At 45.4% G+C, this 12,653-nt stretch overlaps 1 protein-coding gene across 2 annotated transcripts in view; it reads left to right on the forward strand.

The window, feature by feature from the left end:
- LOC134356354 (fatty acyl-CoA hydrolase precursor, medium chain-like) overlaps positions 1-12,653 on the forward strand; it is a 98,870-nt gene that overhangs the window by 81,251 nt on the left and 4,966 nt on the right. For both annotated transcript variants that reach the window (XM_063067254.1, XM_063067252.1), the window contains exons 11-12: positions 2,498-2,647; positions 6,897-6,969. In XM_063067254.1, the coding sequence (XP_062923324.1) occupies positions 2,498-2,647; positions 6,897-6,969 (223 nt within the window). The remainder of the gene's footprint in view (positions 1-2,497; positions 2,648-6,896; positions 6,970-12,653) is intronic.

Genomic DNA, 12,653 nt, shown 5'->3' on the forward strand with positions numbered 1-12,653 from the left:
ATTATTATTTCTTCAGCCTCATTTTCTTGCAGTCCTGTATTCACTCTCATCTCTCTTTTATTTTTACATATTTGAAAAATCTTTCACTATCCCCTTTGATATTATTTGCTAGCTTGCTTTCATATTTCATCATTTCCCTTCCAATAATTCTTTTGTTGCTCTCTGTTGGTTTTTAAAAACTTCCCAATCCTCTATCTTCCCACTAATTTTTGCTTTGTTGCATGCCCTCTCTTTTGTTTTCACATTAGCTTTGACTAGTAAATTTGCTGATGACACATAGGTTACAGATGTTACAGCGGGACATTGATAGGATGCAAAAGTGGGCTGAGAAGTGGCAGATGAAGTTCAACCCAGATAAGTGTGAGCTGGTTCATTTTGGTAGGTCAAATATGATGGCAGAATGTAGCATTAATGGTAAGACTCTTGGCAGTGTGGAGGGTCAGAGGGATCTTGGGGTCCGAGTCCATTGGACTCTCAAAGCTGCTATGCAGGTTCACTCTGTGGTTAAGAAGGCATACGGTGCATTGGCCTCCATCAATTGTGGGATTGAGTTTAAGAGCCAAGAGGTAATGTTGCAGCTATGTAGGATCCTGATCAGACCTCAGATGGAGTACTATGCTGAATTCTGGGCACCTCACTATAGGAAGGATGTGGAAACCATAGAAAGGGTGCAGAGGAGATTTACAAGGATGTTGCCTGGATTGGGGAGCATGCCTTATGAGAATAGGTTGAGTGTACTCAACCTTTTCCCCTTGGAGTGTCCGAGGATGAGACGTGACCTGATAGAGGTGTACAAGACAATGAGAGGCATTGATCGTGTGGATAGTCAGAGGCTTTTTCCCAGGGCTGAAATGGCTAACATGAAAGGGCACAGTTTTAAGGTGCTTGGAAGTAGGTACGGAGAAGATGTCAAGGGTAAGTTTTTTACGCAGAGAGTGGTGAGTGCGTGGAATGGGCTGCCGGTGGTGGTGGTGGAGGCAGATACAATAGGGTCCTTTAAGAGACACCTGGATAGGTACATGGAGCTGTGGGTAAGCCTAGGTAATTCTGAGGTAAGGACATTTTCGGCACAGCTTTGTGGGCCGAAGGGCCTGTATTGTGCAGTAGGTTTTCTATGTTTCTATGAGTACTTCTTTGTTTTTGGAATACACATGTCCTGCACCTTCCTCATCTTTCCCAGAAACACAAGCCATTGCTGCTCTGCTGACATCCCTGCCAGCAGCTCCTTCCAATTTACTTTAGCCAACTCCTCTCTCATATCACTGTAATTTCCTTTACTCCACTGAAATACTGCTACGTCACAGATTTTACTTTCTCCCTATCAAATTTCAAGTTGAGCACAATCATATTGTATCGCTGGTTCCTTAGAATTCTTTTATTTTAAGCTCCCTAATCGCCTCGGGTTCATTACATAAGACCCAATCCAGTATAGCTGATCCCCTAGTAGGCTCAACAACAAACTGCTCTAAAAACTATCTGTTAGGCATTCATCAAACTCACTCTCTTTAGATCCATTACCAACCTGATTTTCCGATCGACCTGCATGTTAAAATCTCCCATGATTATCATAACATTGCCCTTTTGACATGCCTTATCTATTTCCTATTGTAATCTGTGGTCCACCTCCCAGCCACTGTTGGGAGGCCTGTATATAACTGCAATCGGGGTCCTTTTACCCTTGCAGTTTCTTAACTCAACCCACAAGGATTCAACATCTTCTAATTCTGTGTCACATCTTCCGATCCCTTCTGGTTTTCCGATCCTCCACTCTTTTCATTGATTCTATTGTATTTCTTTGAATCTACTGTGAATTCCCACAAGGAAATTAATGTTGGGGTAGTGTATGGAGACTTTGATAATAAGTTTACTTTGAACTTTGACTGGGTAAATCCCACTTCCAGGGTGTCAATCGGTGGTCTTTGGAGTGTGCTTTCCAAGTGATCCTTCACTGGGGAGTGTTTCTACCCGCCTTCATCACCCATTCGGGCAGAAAGTTCCAGGACCTCACTACTCATTGAGTACTGTCCATATTCACAACTGCCACCAAGTGTAAATCTGCACCCCTCGGTACTAACTGCTCTTCCGAGGGGCTGATGCCTTACCTATTCACCATGTTTCAGTGTCCCCATTCCCAGCCCTTCCTGCGGGGGGGGGGGGTTAATTTTTATTTTATTTCAAGATACAGCACAGTAACAGGCCCCTCCAGCCCACAAGTACACACATATAACTAATTGACTTGTAACCCGTACATCTGTGGAATGAGGGTGGAAATCAGAGCACCGGAGGCAATGCATGCCGGGAAGGGGAGAACAAACAAACTCTGTGCTGACAGCAGAGGGAATCTCTCCTTCACTAATCTAACCCCTACCCAGCATCTGGTTAGCAAATGTGCAGTCGCGGGAGAATAAAATGGAGGACCTGAGGGCATGATTGCTGTATCAGAGAGAAATGAGCGATTGTAATAATACTCTAATTTTCCTCTGTCTTCTCTCCTCAGATGCAGGGTGTCCTGTCTATCTGTACGAGTTCCAGCATAGCACGAGTTTCGCTAGGAAATGCCGTCCTGATTTTGTGAAGGCTGACCACGGAGACGAGATTGGTTATGTTTTTGGTAGTGCTTTCTGGGATGGAGATATTTTGATAAATGGTGAGAAACCCCTTCTGGGAGTTTGGTGACAATTAATGGGTGGCACGGTGGAGTAGCGGTTAGCGCGTTTGCCTTACAGCACCAGTGACGTTGGTTCAATACCCGCCGCTGACTGTAAGGAGTTTGTACATTCTCCCCGTGACCGCATGGGTTTCCTCCGGGTGCTCCAGTCTCCTCCCACAGTCCAAAGACCTACGGGTTAGTGGGTTAACTGGACTCGCGATAGAATTGGGTGGTGAGGCCTCGTTCCAAAGACCTACGGGTTAGTGGGTTAATTGGACTCATGGTGGAATTGGGTGGTAAGGCCTCGTTTGGCTGGAAGGGCTTGATACCATGCTGGCTCTCTAAAGAAAAGAAAATTAAATTACTCAACCCTCCATCTTCGGTCCAACAGTTCTGTGTACCTCCCTATTACTTGGTGAGGAGCTGAGGTCTGTTTGGAATCTGCAGACTGTTTTGTACCTGCAGATTTTTAAATATATAATTTCAAAGATAGATGATGAGGTCGAGTTTATTGTCATGCACAGGTATGGTGAGGTCCAGGTGCAGAGAAAAACTTGCTTGCAGGAGCGTCGAGGGACGTAGCTGTAGACAACACACAAAATATATACATTAACTCAAGAGATTCCGCAGATGCTAGAAATCCAGAGCAACACACACAAAATGCTGGAGGAACTCAGCAGCTCAGGCAGCATCTATGGAGAGAATAAACAGCTGACATTTCAGATCAAGACCCTTCAGCAGGACTGGAAAAGAAGGGGGCAGAAGCCAGAATAAGAATTTGAGGGCAGGGGCGGGTGATAGGTGAGACCAGATGAGAGGAAAAGTGGGGGGCAAGGGAGGGGGATGAATTAAGAAGCTGGGAGGGGAAAGATGGAAGATGTAAAGATCTAAAGAAGAAGGAATCTGATTGAAGAGGAGAGTGGACCATTGGAGAAAAGGAAGGAGGAAGGGAACCAGTGAGAGGAGATGGGCAGTTAAGGAAAAGAGGTGTAAGAGGGCAACCAGAATGGGGAATGGAAGGAGGGGAGGGGGGGCTCTTATACATGTAACTTTGCCGAATAAATCACCGGCACATCCCTCCCAGCCACTGGTAACATCTAGAGGAGGTGCTGTTACAAGAAGGCAACGTCTATCATCTCCCAGAGCGGGTAGGATGGACGATGTTTGATCGCACGGTGCTCCGGGTGTGGTGAACAGGGCTGGGACACCACTGCCACATTTGTACACCAAGAGTTGATCATGAAGCACTCTCCTCCTCCCCTGCCTTTGAAAGTCTTATCCTGGTGGTGTATTGTGAACCCGTCAATCTGAATCGCTGTGTCTAGAACGAAGGTTTTAACCAAGATTCTGTGAAACAACAGACGCAAATGGTCCTAATGTCCCCCTGGTACAACACCCTAGATCTGAGATCTTATTTACCAGGGACTGTATTTGCCAGCAAGATCATTGGCATTGGGAGTCAAAAACCACATTTCCTTGAATGAACATCTAGTCCAGCTCGGCATCCTCTCTTCTGCCATCCTAAAGAGGAAATGTGTCCGCAGCAGTGACCAGAGTCCATTCCGGTTCCATCGATTTTCGGTAGTGATAGTTTTCTTTGTCACATTAAAACAACATTACTGACTGTACAGACATTAGATGTAATTGTGGTTCTCAGCTGCAGCAGACTGAAACTGGAGTATTTGATGGTGTCCAACATAGCTGCAGGCATGAGTCACCTTCTCGGTGGCACCCCAGAAGTAGGAACGGAAAAGGCTGCAGAAAGTGGTGGATAAGGCCCGGTCCATCACAGGCAAAGCCCTTCCCACCACTGAGCACATTTACGTGGAGTGCTGCCACGAGAAAGCAGCATCCATCTTCAAGGGACGCCACTACAGGCTCAGGAACAGTTATTCCCCTACAACCATCAGTCTCCTGAACCAGCGTCAATAACTTCACTCAGCACAACTCGGAACTGATTCCACAATCTACAGACTCACTTTTAAGGACTCTACAACTCATGTTATCAGCACTTTAAATTTGCACATTTTGCCTTCTTTTGCACGTTGGTTGTTTGTCAGTCTTTGTTTATATACAGACCATGACATAGTCTGCTGATGCTGGAAATCCAAAGCAACACACACAAAATGATGGTGGAACGCAGGAGATCAGGCAGCATCTATGTGAATGAATAGATAGTCGACGTTTTGGACCAAGACCCTTCTTCAGTCCAGTGTGCTGCTTTGTTTATGTGTAGTTCTTTTTGATAAGTTCTTTATTTTTTGCCAATTCCTGCAAGAAAATAAATCTCAAGGTATTATAGGCCATTTGGCCCATCAAATCTGCTTCACCATTTCATCATGGCTGATCCATTTTCCTTTTCAGCGCCAGTCTCCTGCCTTCTCCCTGTATCCCTTCGTGCCCTGACTAAACGAGAATCTACCAACCTCTGCCTTAAAGATACCCAGTGACTTGGCCTTCACAGTCACCTGTGGCAACAAATTCAACCAATTCTCTCTTTTCTTTTGAATGCTGCTTACATGAAGCTATGTGCCTGTGATCAAAGTTTGAAGACAAGTTATTGTCAAAGTACATGTATGTCACCATATACACCATATAGGATATTCATTGCCGTGTGGGTATACTCATTAAATCCATAGAATAATAACCATAGCTGAATCAATGGAAGATGCACCAACTGGGCGTTCAGTCAATGTGAAAAAGACAACAAACTGCAAAAGCAAAAAGAAAGAAATAACAAACAAATAAATAAATAAATAAACAAACAAACAATAAATATCAAGAACATGAGACAAAGAATCCTTGAAAGTGAGTCCATTGGTTGTGGGAACTTTCCAGTGATGGGGCAGGTGAAATTGAGTGAAGTTATCTCCTTTGTTTCAAGAGGATAATAACTGTTCCTGAACCTGGTGGTTGAGTCTTGATGCTCCTGTCCCTTTTTCTTGATGGCAGCAGTGAGAAGGGAGCATGATCTGGGTGGTGGGGCCCCTGAAGATGGATGCTGCTTTCCTGTGACAGCGTTTCATTGAGAAGTGATCAGTGGTGGGAAGGGCTTGACCCGTGATGGACCCGCAATGCTGCTGCAAGTAAACGTTTCCATTGCATCTGTGCACACACTTTCTTGTACATTTGACAATGACTTTCACTTTGAGGGAGTTCTGGGATTTATACCCAGTGATGATGAACCATCGGTGATATATTTCCAAGTCAGGGTGGTGTGAGACTTGGATTTGAGAGTAGACCCAACTGAGTAATTGCAGTGCATTTTGGAGACAGCGTGCACTGCAGCCACAGTCATAGAACACTATAACACAGAAACTGGTCCTTCGGCCCATCTAGTTGTGCCAAACTTAGTCCCATGGACCTGCAGCCAGACCATTGCCCTACATCCCTCCCCCATCCATGTACCTATCCGAATTTCTCTTAAACGTTGAAATCAAACCTGCATCCATCGCTTCTCCTGGCAGCTCGTTCCACACTCTCACCACCCTCTGAGTGAAGAAGTTCCCCCTCAGGTTCCCCTTTAATATTTCACCTTTCACCCTTACCCCATGACCTCGAATTCCAGTCTCACCTCAGTGGAAAAGCCTGCTTGCATTTACCCTAACTACTGAATAACCTGCATAATTTCTCTGTCAAATCTCCCTCACTCTTCTACGTTCTAGCGAATAAGGTCCAAACCGAATCAGCCTTTCCCTATAACTCGGGTCCTCAAGTCTTGGCGACACCCTTGTAAATGTTTTTTTACAAGTACTAGTCTCACCCATCCTGACTGGACAGAGCCGCTTGCTTTGACCCTATCTATACCCCTCATAATTTTATTTACTCTCACTTGACACCAACCTACTATACCCTCTACTGTGCCTACCTTCTTGTTTATTATTTATTGTAGTGCCTGCACTGTTTTGAGCACTTTATGCAGGCCTGGGTAGGTCTGTAGTCTAGTGTAGTTTTTGTGTTTTTTTCTTACATAGTTCAGTGTAGTTTTTGTATTGTTTCATGTAGCACCATGGTCCTGGAAAACATTGTCTCATTTTTACTATGTTCTGTACTAGCAGTTATGGTTGAAATGACAATAAAAAGTGACGACTTGACAACTTCAGATACGGGACCTGGCACCCCATGTTGTGGTAATGTTATCCCCTGAGGATACGCTGAAAGGTGACTGACCTCGATCGCTGTCAGTTTCTCAGTGTCAAGCTCTGCCCAAGCTTCAGAGGTCTCATTGATGGTGTGACTTTTCCAGGGAGCATGACTGCTGAGGAGATGGCATTGAGCAGAACTATAATGAGATACTGGGCCAACTTTGCCAAGACTGGGTAAGCAACATGTTTATATCTCAAGGGCTTGGAGGGATGGACAACCTGGGGTTTCTTTCTATACTGCAGTGCTCTGGGCTCTCAGGTCCCCTCTCATTAGGAGCTACTGTCAGAGTCCCCTGGGTGGCAAATTGCAGTGCGCTTTGTAGGCAGTGGTGGGTGTGCAGTGTGGTGGAACGTCTGCGGACCAATCTGAGCTGTTTGCCGTGGTTGAGTGCATCACAGTGAATCACACAAAAAAAAATCTGGAGGAATTAATAGAGCTATTAGGGAGGGTTTAAACTAATTTGGCAGGGGAATGGGAACCGGAATGACAGAGTGGAGGAAGGGGTAAACAGAAATAAATCTAAGATAGTGAGCAATAAAGATGTCAGGAAAGACAGGCAGGTGATGGAAAAATTTGCAGCCATTGGGATGAGTTGCAGTGCAATAAAGTTGCAGTGAAATCAAAGTGACAAGTACCAAATGCTGGTCTTAAGGTGGTATACTTAAATGCACGCAGCATAAGGAATAAGGTGGATGATCTTGTCGTACAGCTACAGATTGGCAGGTATGATATTGTGGCCATCACTGAGACGTGGCTAAAGGATGCATGTCTCTGGGAGCTGAACGTCCAAGGATACACGGTGTATCGGAAGGATAGGAAGGTAGGCAGAGGGGGAGGCGTGGCTTTATTGGGAAGAAATGATATTAAATCATCAGAAAGAGGTGATATAGGATCAGAAGGTGCAGAATCTTTATGGGTTGAGCTAAGAATCCGCAGGGGTAAAAGGACCCTGATGGCAGTTATATACAGGCCTCCAAACAGCTGCAGGGATGTGGACTACAAATTACAACAGGAAATAGAAAAGGCTTGTCAGAAGGGCTGTGTTATGATAATTGTGGGGGATTTTAACATGCGAGTAGATTGGGAAAATCAGGTCGGCACTGGATCTCAAGAGAGAGAATTTGTAGAATGTCTGCGAGATGGCTTTTTAGAACAGCTTGTTGCTGAGCCCACTAGGGGATCGGGTGTACTGGATTGGGTATTATGTAATGAACCAGAGGTGATTAGAGAGATTGAGGTGAAGGAACCCTTAGGAGTTAGTGATCATAACATGATTGAGTTCACTGTGAAATTTGAAAAAAAAAAAGCCGAAATCCGATGTGGCGGTGTTTCAGTGGAGTAAAGGAAATTACAGTGGCATGAGAGAGGAACTGGCCAAAGTTGACTGGAAAGGGACACTGGCAGGAAAGATGGCAGAGCAGTAGTGGCTGGAGTTTATGCGAGAAGTGAGGAAAGTGCAAGACAGATATATTCCAAAAAAGAAGAAATTTTCAAATGGAAAAAGGATGCAACCGTGGCTGACAAGAAAAGTCAAAGCCAAAGTTAAAGCAAAGGAGAGGGCATACGAGGAAGCAAAAATTAGTGGGAAGACAGAGGATTGGGAAGTTTTTAAAAGCTTACAAAAGGAAACAAAGGCGGTCATTAAGAGGGAAAAGATGAACTATGAAAGGAAGCTAGCAAATAATATCAAAGAGGATAATAAAAGCTTTTTCAAGTATATAAAGAGTAAAAGACAGGTGAGAGTAGATATAGGACCGATAGAAAATGATGCTGGAGAAATTGTAATGGGAGATAAGGAGATGGCAGAGGAACTGAATGAGTATTTTGCATCAGTCTTCACTGAGGAAGACGTCAGCAGTATACCGGACACTCAAGGGTGGCAGGGAAGAGAAGTGTGCGCAGTCACAATTACGACAGAGGAAGTACTCAGGAAGCTGAATAGTCTAAGGGTAGATAAATCTCCCAGACCAGATGGAATGCACCCTCGTGTTCTGAAGGAAGTAGCTGTGGAGATTGCGGAGGCATTAGCAATGATCTTTCAAAAGTCGATAGATTCTGGCATGGTTCCGGAGGAATGGAAGATTGCAAATGTCACTCCGCTATTTAAGAAGGAGGCAAGGTAGCGAAAAGGAAATTATAGACCTGTTAGCTTGACATCGGTGGTTCGGAAGTTGTTGGAGTCGATTGTCAAGGATGAGGCTATGGAGTACCTGGAGGCATATGACAAGATAGGCAGAACTCAGCATGGTTTCCTTAAAGGAAAATCCTGCCTGACAAACCTATTACAATTTTTTGAGGAAATTACCAGTAGGCTAGACAAGGGAGATGCAGTGGATGTTGTATATTTGGATTTTCAGAAGGCCTTTGACAAGGTGCCACACATGAGGTTGCTTAACAAGGTAAGAGCCCAAGGAATTACGGGAAAGTTACATACGTGGATAGGGCGTTGGCTGATTGGCAGGAAACAGAGAGTGGGAATAAAGGGATCCTATTCTGGTTGGCTGTGGTTACCAGTGGTTTTCCACAGGGGTCTGTGTTGGGGCTGCTTCTTTTTACGTTGTACATCAACGATTTGGGTTATGGAATAGATGGCTTTGTGGCTAAGTTTGCTGATGATACAAAGATAGGTGGAGGGGCCGGTAGTGCTGAGGAAACAGAGAGTCTGCAGAGAGACTTGGATAGATTGGAAGAATGGGCAAAGAAGTGGCAAATGAAATACAATGTTGGAAAGTATATGGTTATGTACTTTGGCAGAAGAAATAAACGGGCAGACTATTATTTAAATAGGGAGAGAATTCAAAGTTCTGAGATGCAACGGGACTTGGGAGTCCTCGTACAGGATACCTTTAAGGTTAACCTCCAGGTTGATTCAGTGCTGAAGAAGGGAAATGCAATGTTGGCATTCATTTCTAGAGGAATAGAGTATAGGAGCAGGGATGTGATGTTGAGGCTCTATAAGGTGCTGGTAAGACCTCACTTGGAGTACTGTGGGCAGTTTTGGGCTCCTTTTTTAAGAAAGGATGTGCTGACATTGGAGAGGGTTCAGAGAAGATTCACCAGAATGATTCCGGGAATGAGAGGGTTAACGTATGAGGAACGTTTGTCCACTCTTGGACTGTATTCCTTGGAGTTTAGAAGAATGAGGGGAGACCTCATAGAAACATTTCAAATGTTGAAAGGCATGGACAGAGTGGATGTGGCAAAGTCATTTCCCATGATGGGGGAGTCTAGTACGAGAGGGCATGACTTAAGGATTGAAGGGTGCCCATTCAGAACAGAAATGCGAAAAAATTTTTTTAGCCAGAGGGTGGTGAATCTATGGAATTTGTTGCCACGGGCGACAGTGGAGGCCAAGTCATTGGGTGTATTTAAGGCAGAGATTGATAGGTATCTGAGTAGCCAGGGCATCAAGGGTTATGGTGAGAAGGCGGGGGAGTGGGACTAAATGGGAGAATGGATCAGCTCATGATAAAAAGGCGGAGCAGACTCGATGGGCCGAATGGCCGACTTCTGCTCCTTTGTCTTATGGTCTTATGGTCTAAATCCACAGGTCAGGCAGCCTCTGTGGAGGGGAATGAACAGTTTTGGACCAAGACCCTTCATCAGGACTAGAAAGGAAGGGGGAAGAAGCCAGAATTAGACGGGAGGGTGGTGGGGGTAAAGGGAGAAGTCCAGGCTGCCGGGTGATAGGTGAGACCTGGTGAATTGAATTAATTTTATTTCTTACATCCTTCACATACATGAGGAGTAAAATTCTTTATGTTATATCTCTGTCTAAATGTGCAATGTGCAATTGATAGTAATTTGTAATAAATAGTATGTACAACAGGACAGTCAATATAGCATAGAAATACAGTTGTATCAGTGTGAATTAATCAGTCTGATGACCCCGTGGAAGAAGCTGTCCCGGAACCTGTTGTCCTGGCTTTTATGCTGTGGCACCGTTTCCCGGATGGTAACAACTGGAACAGTTTATGGTTGAGGTGATGCAGATCCCCAGTGATCCTTCGGGCCCTTTTTACACACCTGTCCTTGTAAATGTCCTGAATCATGGGAAGTTCACAACTACAGACGCGCTGGGCTGTCCACACCACTCTCTGCAGAGTCCTGCGATTGAGGGAAGTACAGTTCCCATACCAGGCAGTGATGCAGCCAGTCAGGATGCTCTCAATTGTGCCCCTGTAGGATTAGGATTTCCTTAGGATTTGGGGGCTCATGCCAAACTTGATCAACCATCTGAGGTGAAAGAGGCACTGTTGTGCCTTTTTCACCACACAGCCGGTATGTAGAGACCACGTGAGATCCTCAGTGATCTATGTGCCGAGGAACTTAAAGCTGTTCACCCTCTCAACCTCCAGATCCATTGATGCCATTAGGGGTTAGCCTATCTCCATTCCTCCTGTAATCCACAATCAGCTCCTTTGTTTTTGTGACATTGAGGGAGGGGTTGTTTTCTTGACACCACTGTGTCAGGGTGGTGACTTCTTCTCATTATTATTTGAGATAAGGTCAATCAATGTAGTGTTGCCAGCAAATTTAATTAGCTCTGGGTGGTGATACAGTCATGGGTATACAGGGAGTAAAGGCGGGGCTTAGGACACAGCCCTGAGGGGCTCCTGTGTTGAGAGTCAGAGGGGTGGAGGTGAGGGAGCCCACTCTTACCACCTGCCAACGATCTGACAGGAAGTCCTGGATCCAGCTGCACGAGGCAGGGTGAAGGCCAAGGTCTCTGAGGTTCTTGTCGAGCCTGGGGGGAATTTTGGTGTTGAATGCTGATCTGTAGTCCAAGGACAGCATTCTCACATAAACATCCTTCTTCTCCAGATGTGCAAGGACGGTGTGTAGACCTATGGCTATTGTGTCATCTGTGGATCGGTTGTGTCAGTAGGCAAATAGTAGGGGGTCCCAGTGTGGGTGGTAGCAAGCTGCAGATGTGGTCCTTGACCAGCCTCTCAAAGCATTTACTTATTATTGAGGTGTGTGACAGGAAGCCAGTTGTTCAGACATGTTACCTTGGTCTTTTTGGGTATCAGAACAATGGTGGATATTTTGAAACAGGAGGGAACTCTACGCTGAGAGAGAGAGAGAGATTAAAAATGTCTGTAAACACTCCTGCCAGTTGTGCCGTGCACATCCTAAGTACCCGCCCTTGGATGCTGTCAGATCCCGCAGCCTTACAACTGCCCACTCATTGGAAACATCTGTGTCCCTCAGCCTCAGAGATGACCAGGTGCAGGTCACATCGGCAGCTCTCCTCAGGGGCTCAGTGTTGGTGATATCAAACTGAGTGTAAAAAAGATTCAGCTCATCTGGGAGAGAGGCTGTGAGGTTGGCAGGACCACTGTGTTTAGCTTTGATGTCTGCAATGGTGTGCAGACCTCGCCATAAGCTGTGTATATTGTTGGTGGAGAGCTGTGTCTGGATCTTGTCCCTGTATTGTCGTTTCGCTGCCTTGATGACTTTGTGCAGATCGTAGCTGCATTTCTTGATTTCCTGGTGGTTACCGGCAGCGACAGCTCTGTCTTACGCGGTAAGTGCTGCTCGCATGGAACTGTTGATCTAGGATTTCTGGTTTGGATAGACCTTGACCAGTCTTTAGGGGACAAAGTCACAATGCACTTCCAGATGAAACTGGTGACCCTTTCTTGAACTCGGAGACATCCTCATCACGAAAGGCATTCCAGTTGACGTCATCAAAGCAGTCCTGTAGCATGGAGACCGATTGGATCAACAGTGGATGGTTTTAACTATGGACGCCTCTTGTTTCAGCTTCTTCCTGTTCATGGGCAGAAGTAAAACAGAGGAGTAATCGGATTTTCCAAATGGCGGACAGAGGAGAGCTTTGTAAGCGTTGCGG

Source organism: Mobula hypostoma, chromosome 14 (assembly GCF_963921235.1).
Source record: "Mobula hypostoma chromosome 14, sMobHyp1.1, whole genome shotgun sequence".
NCBI classification, from domain to species: Eukaryota; Metazoa; Chordata; class Chondrichthyes; order Myliobatiformes; family Myliobatidae; genus Mobula; species Mobula hypostoma.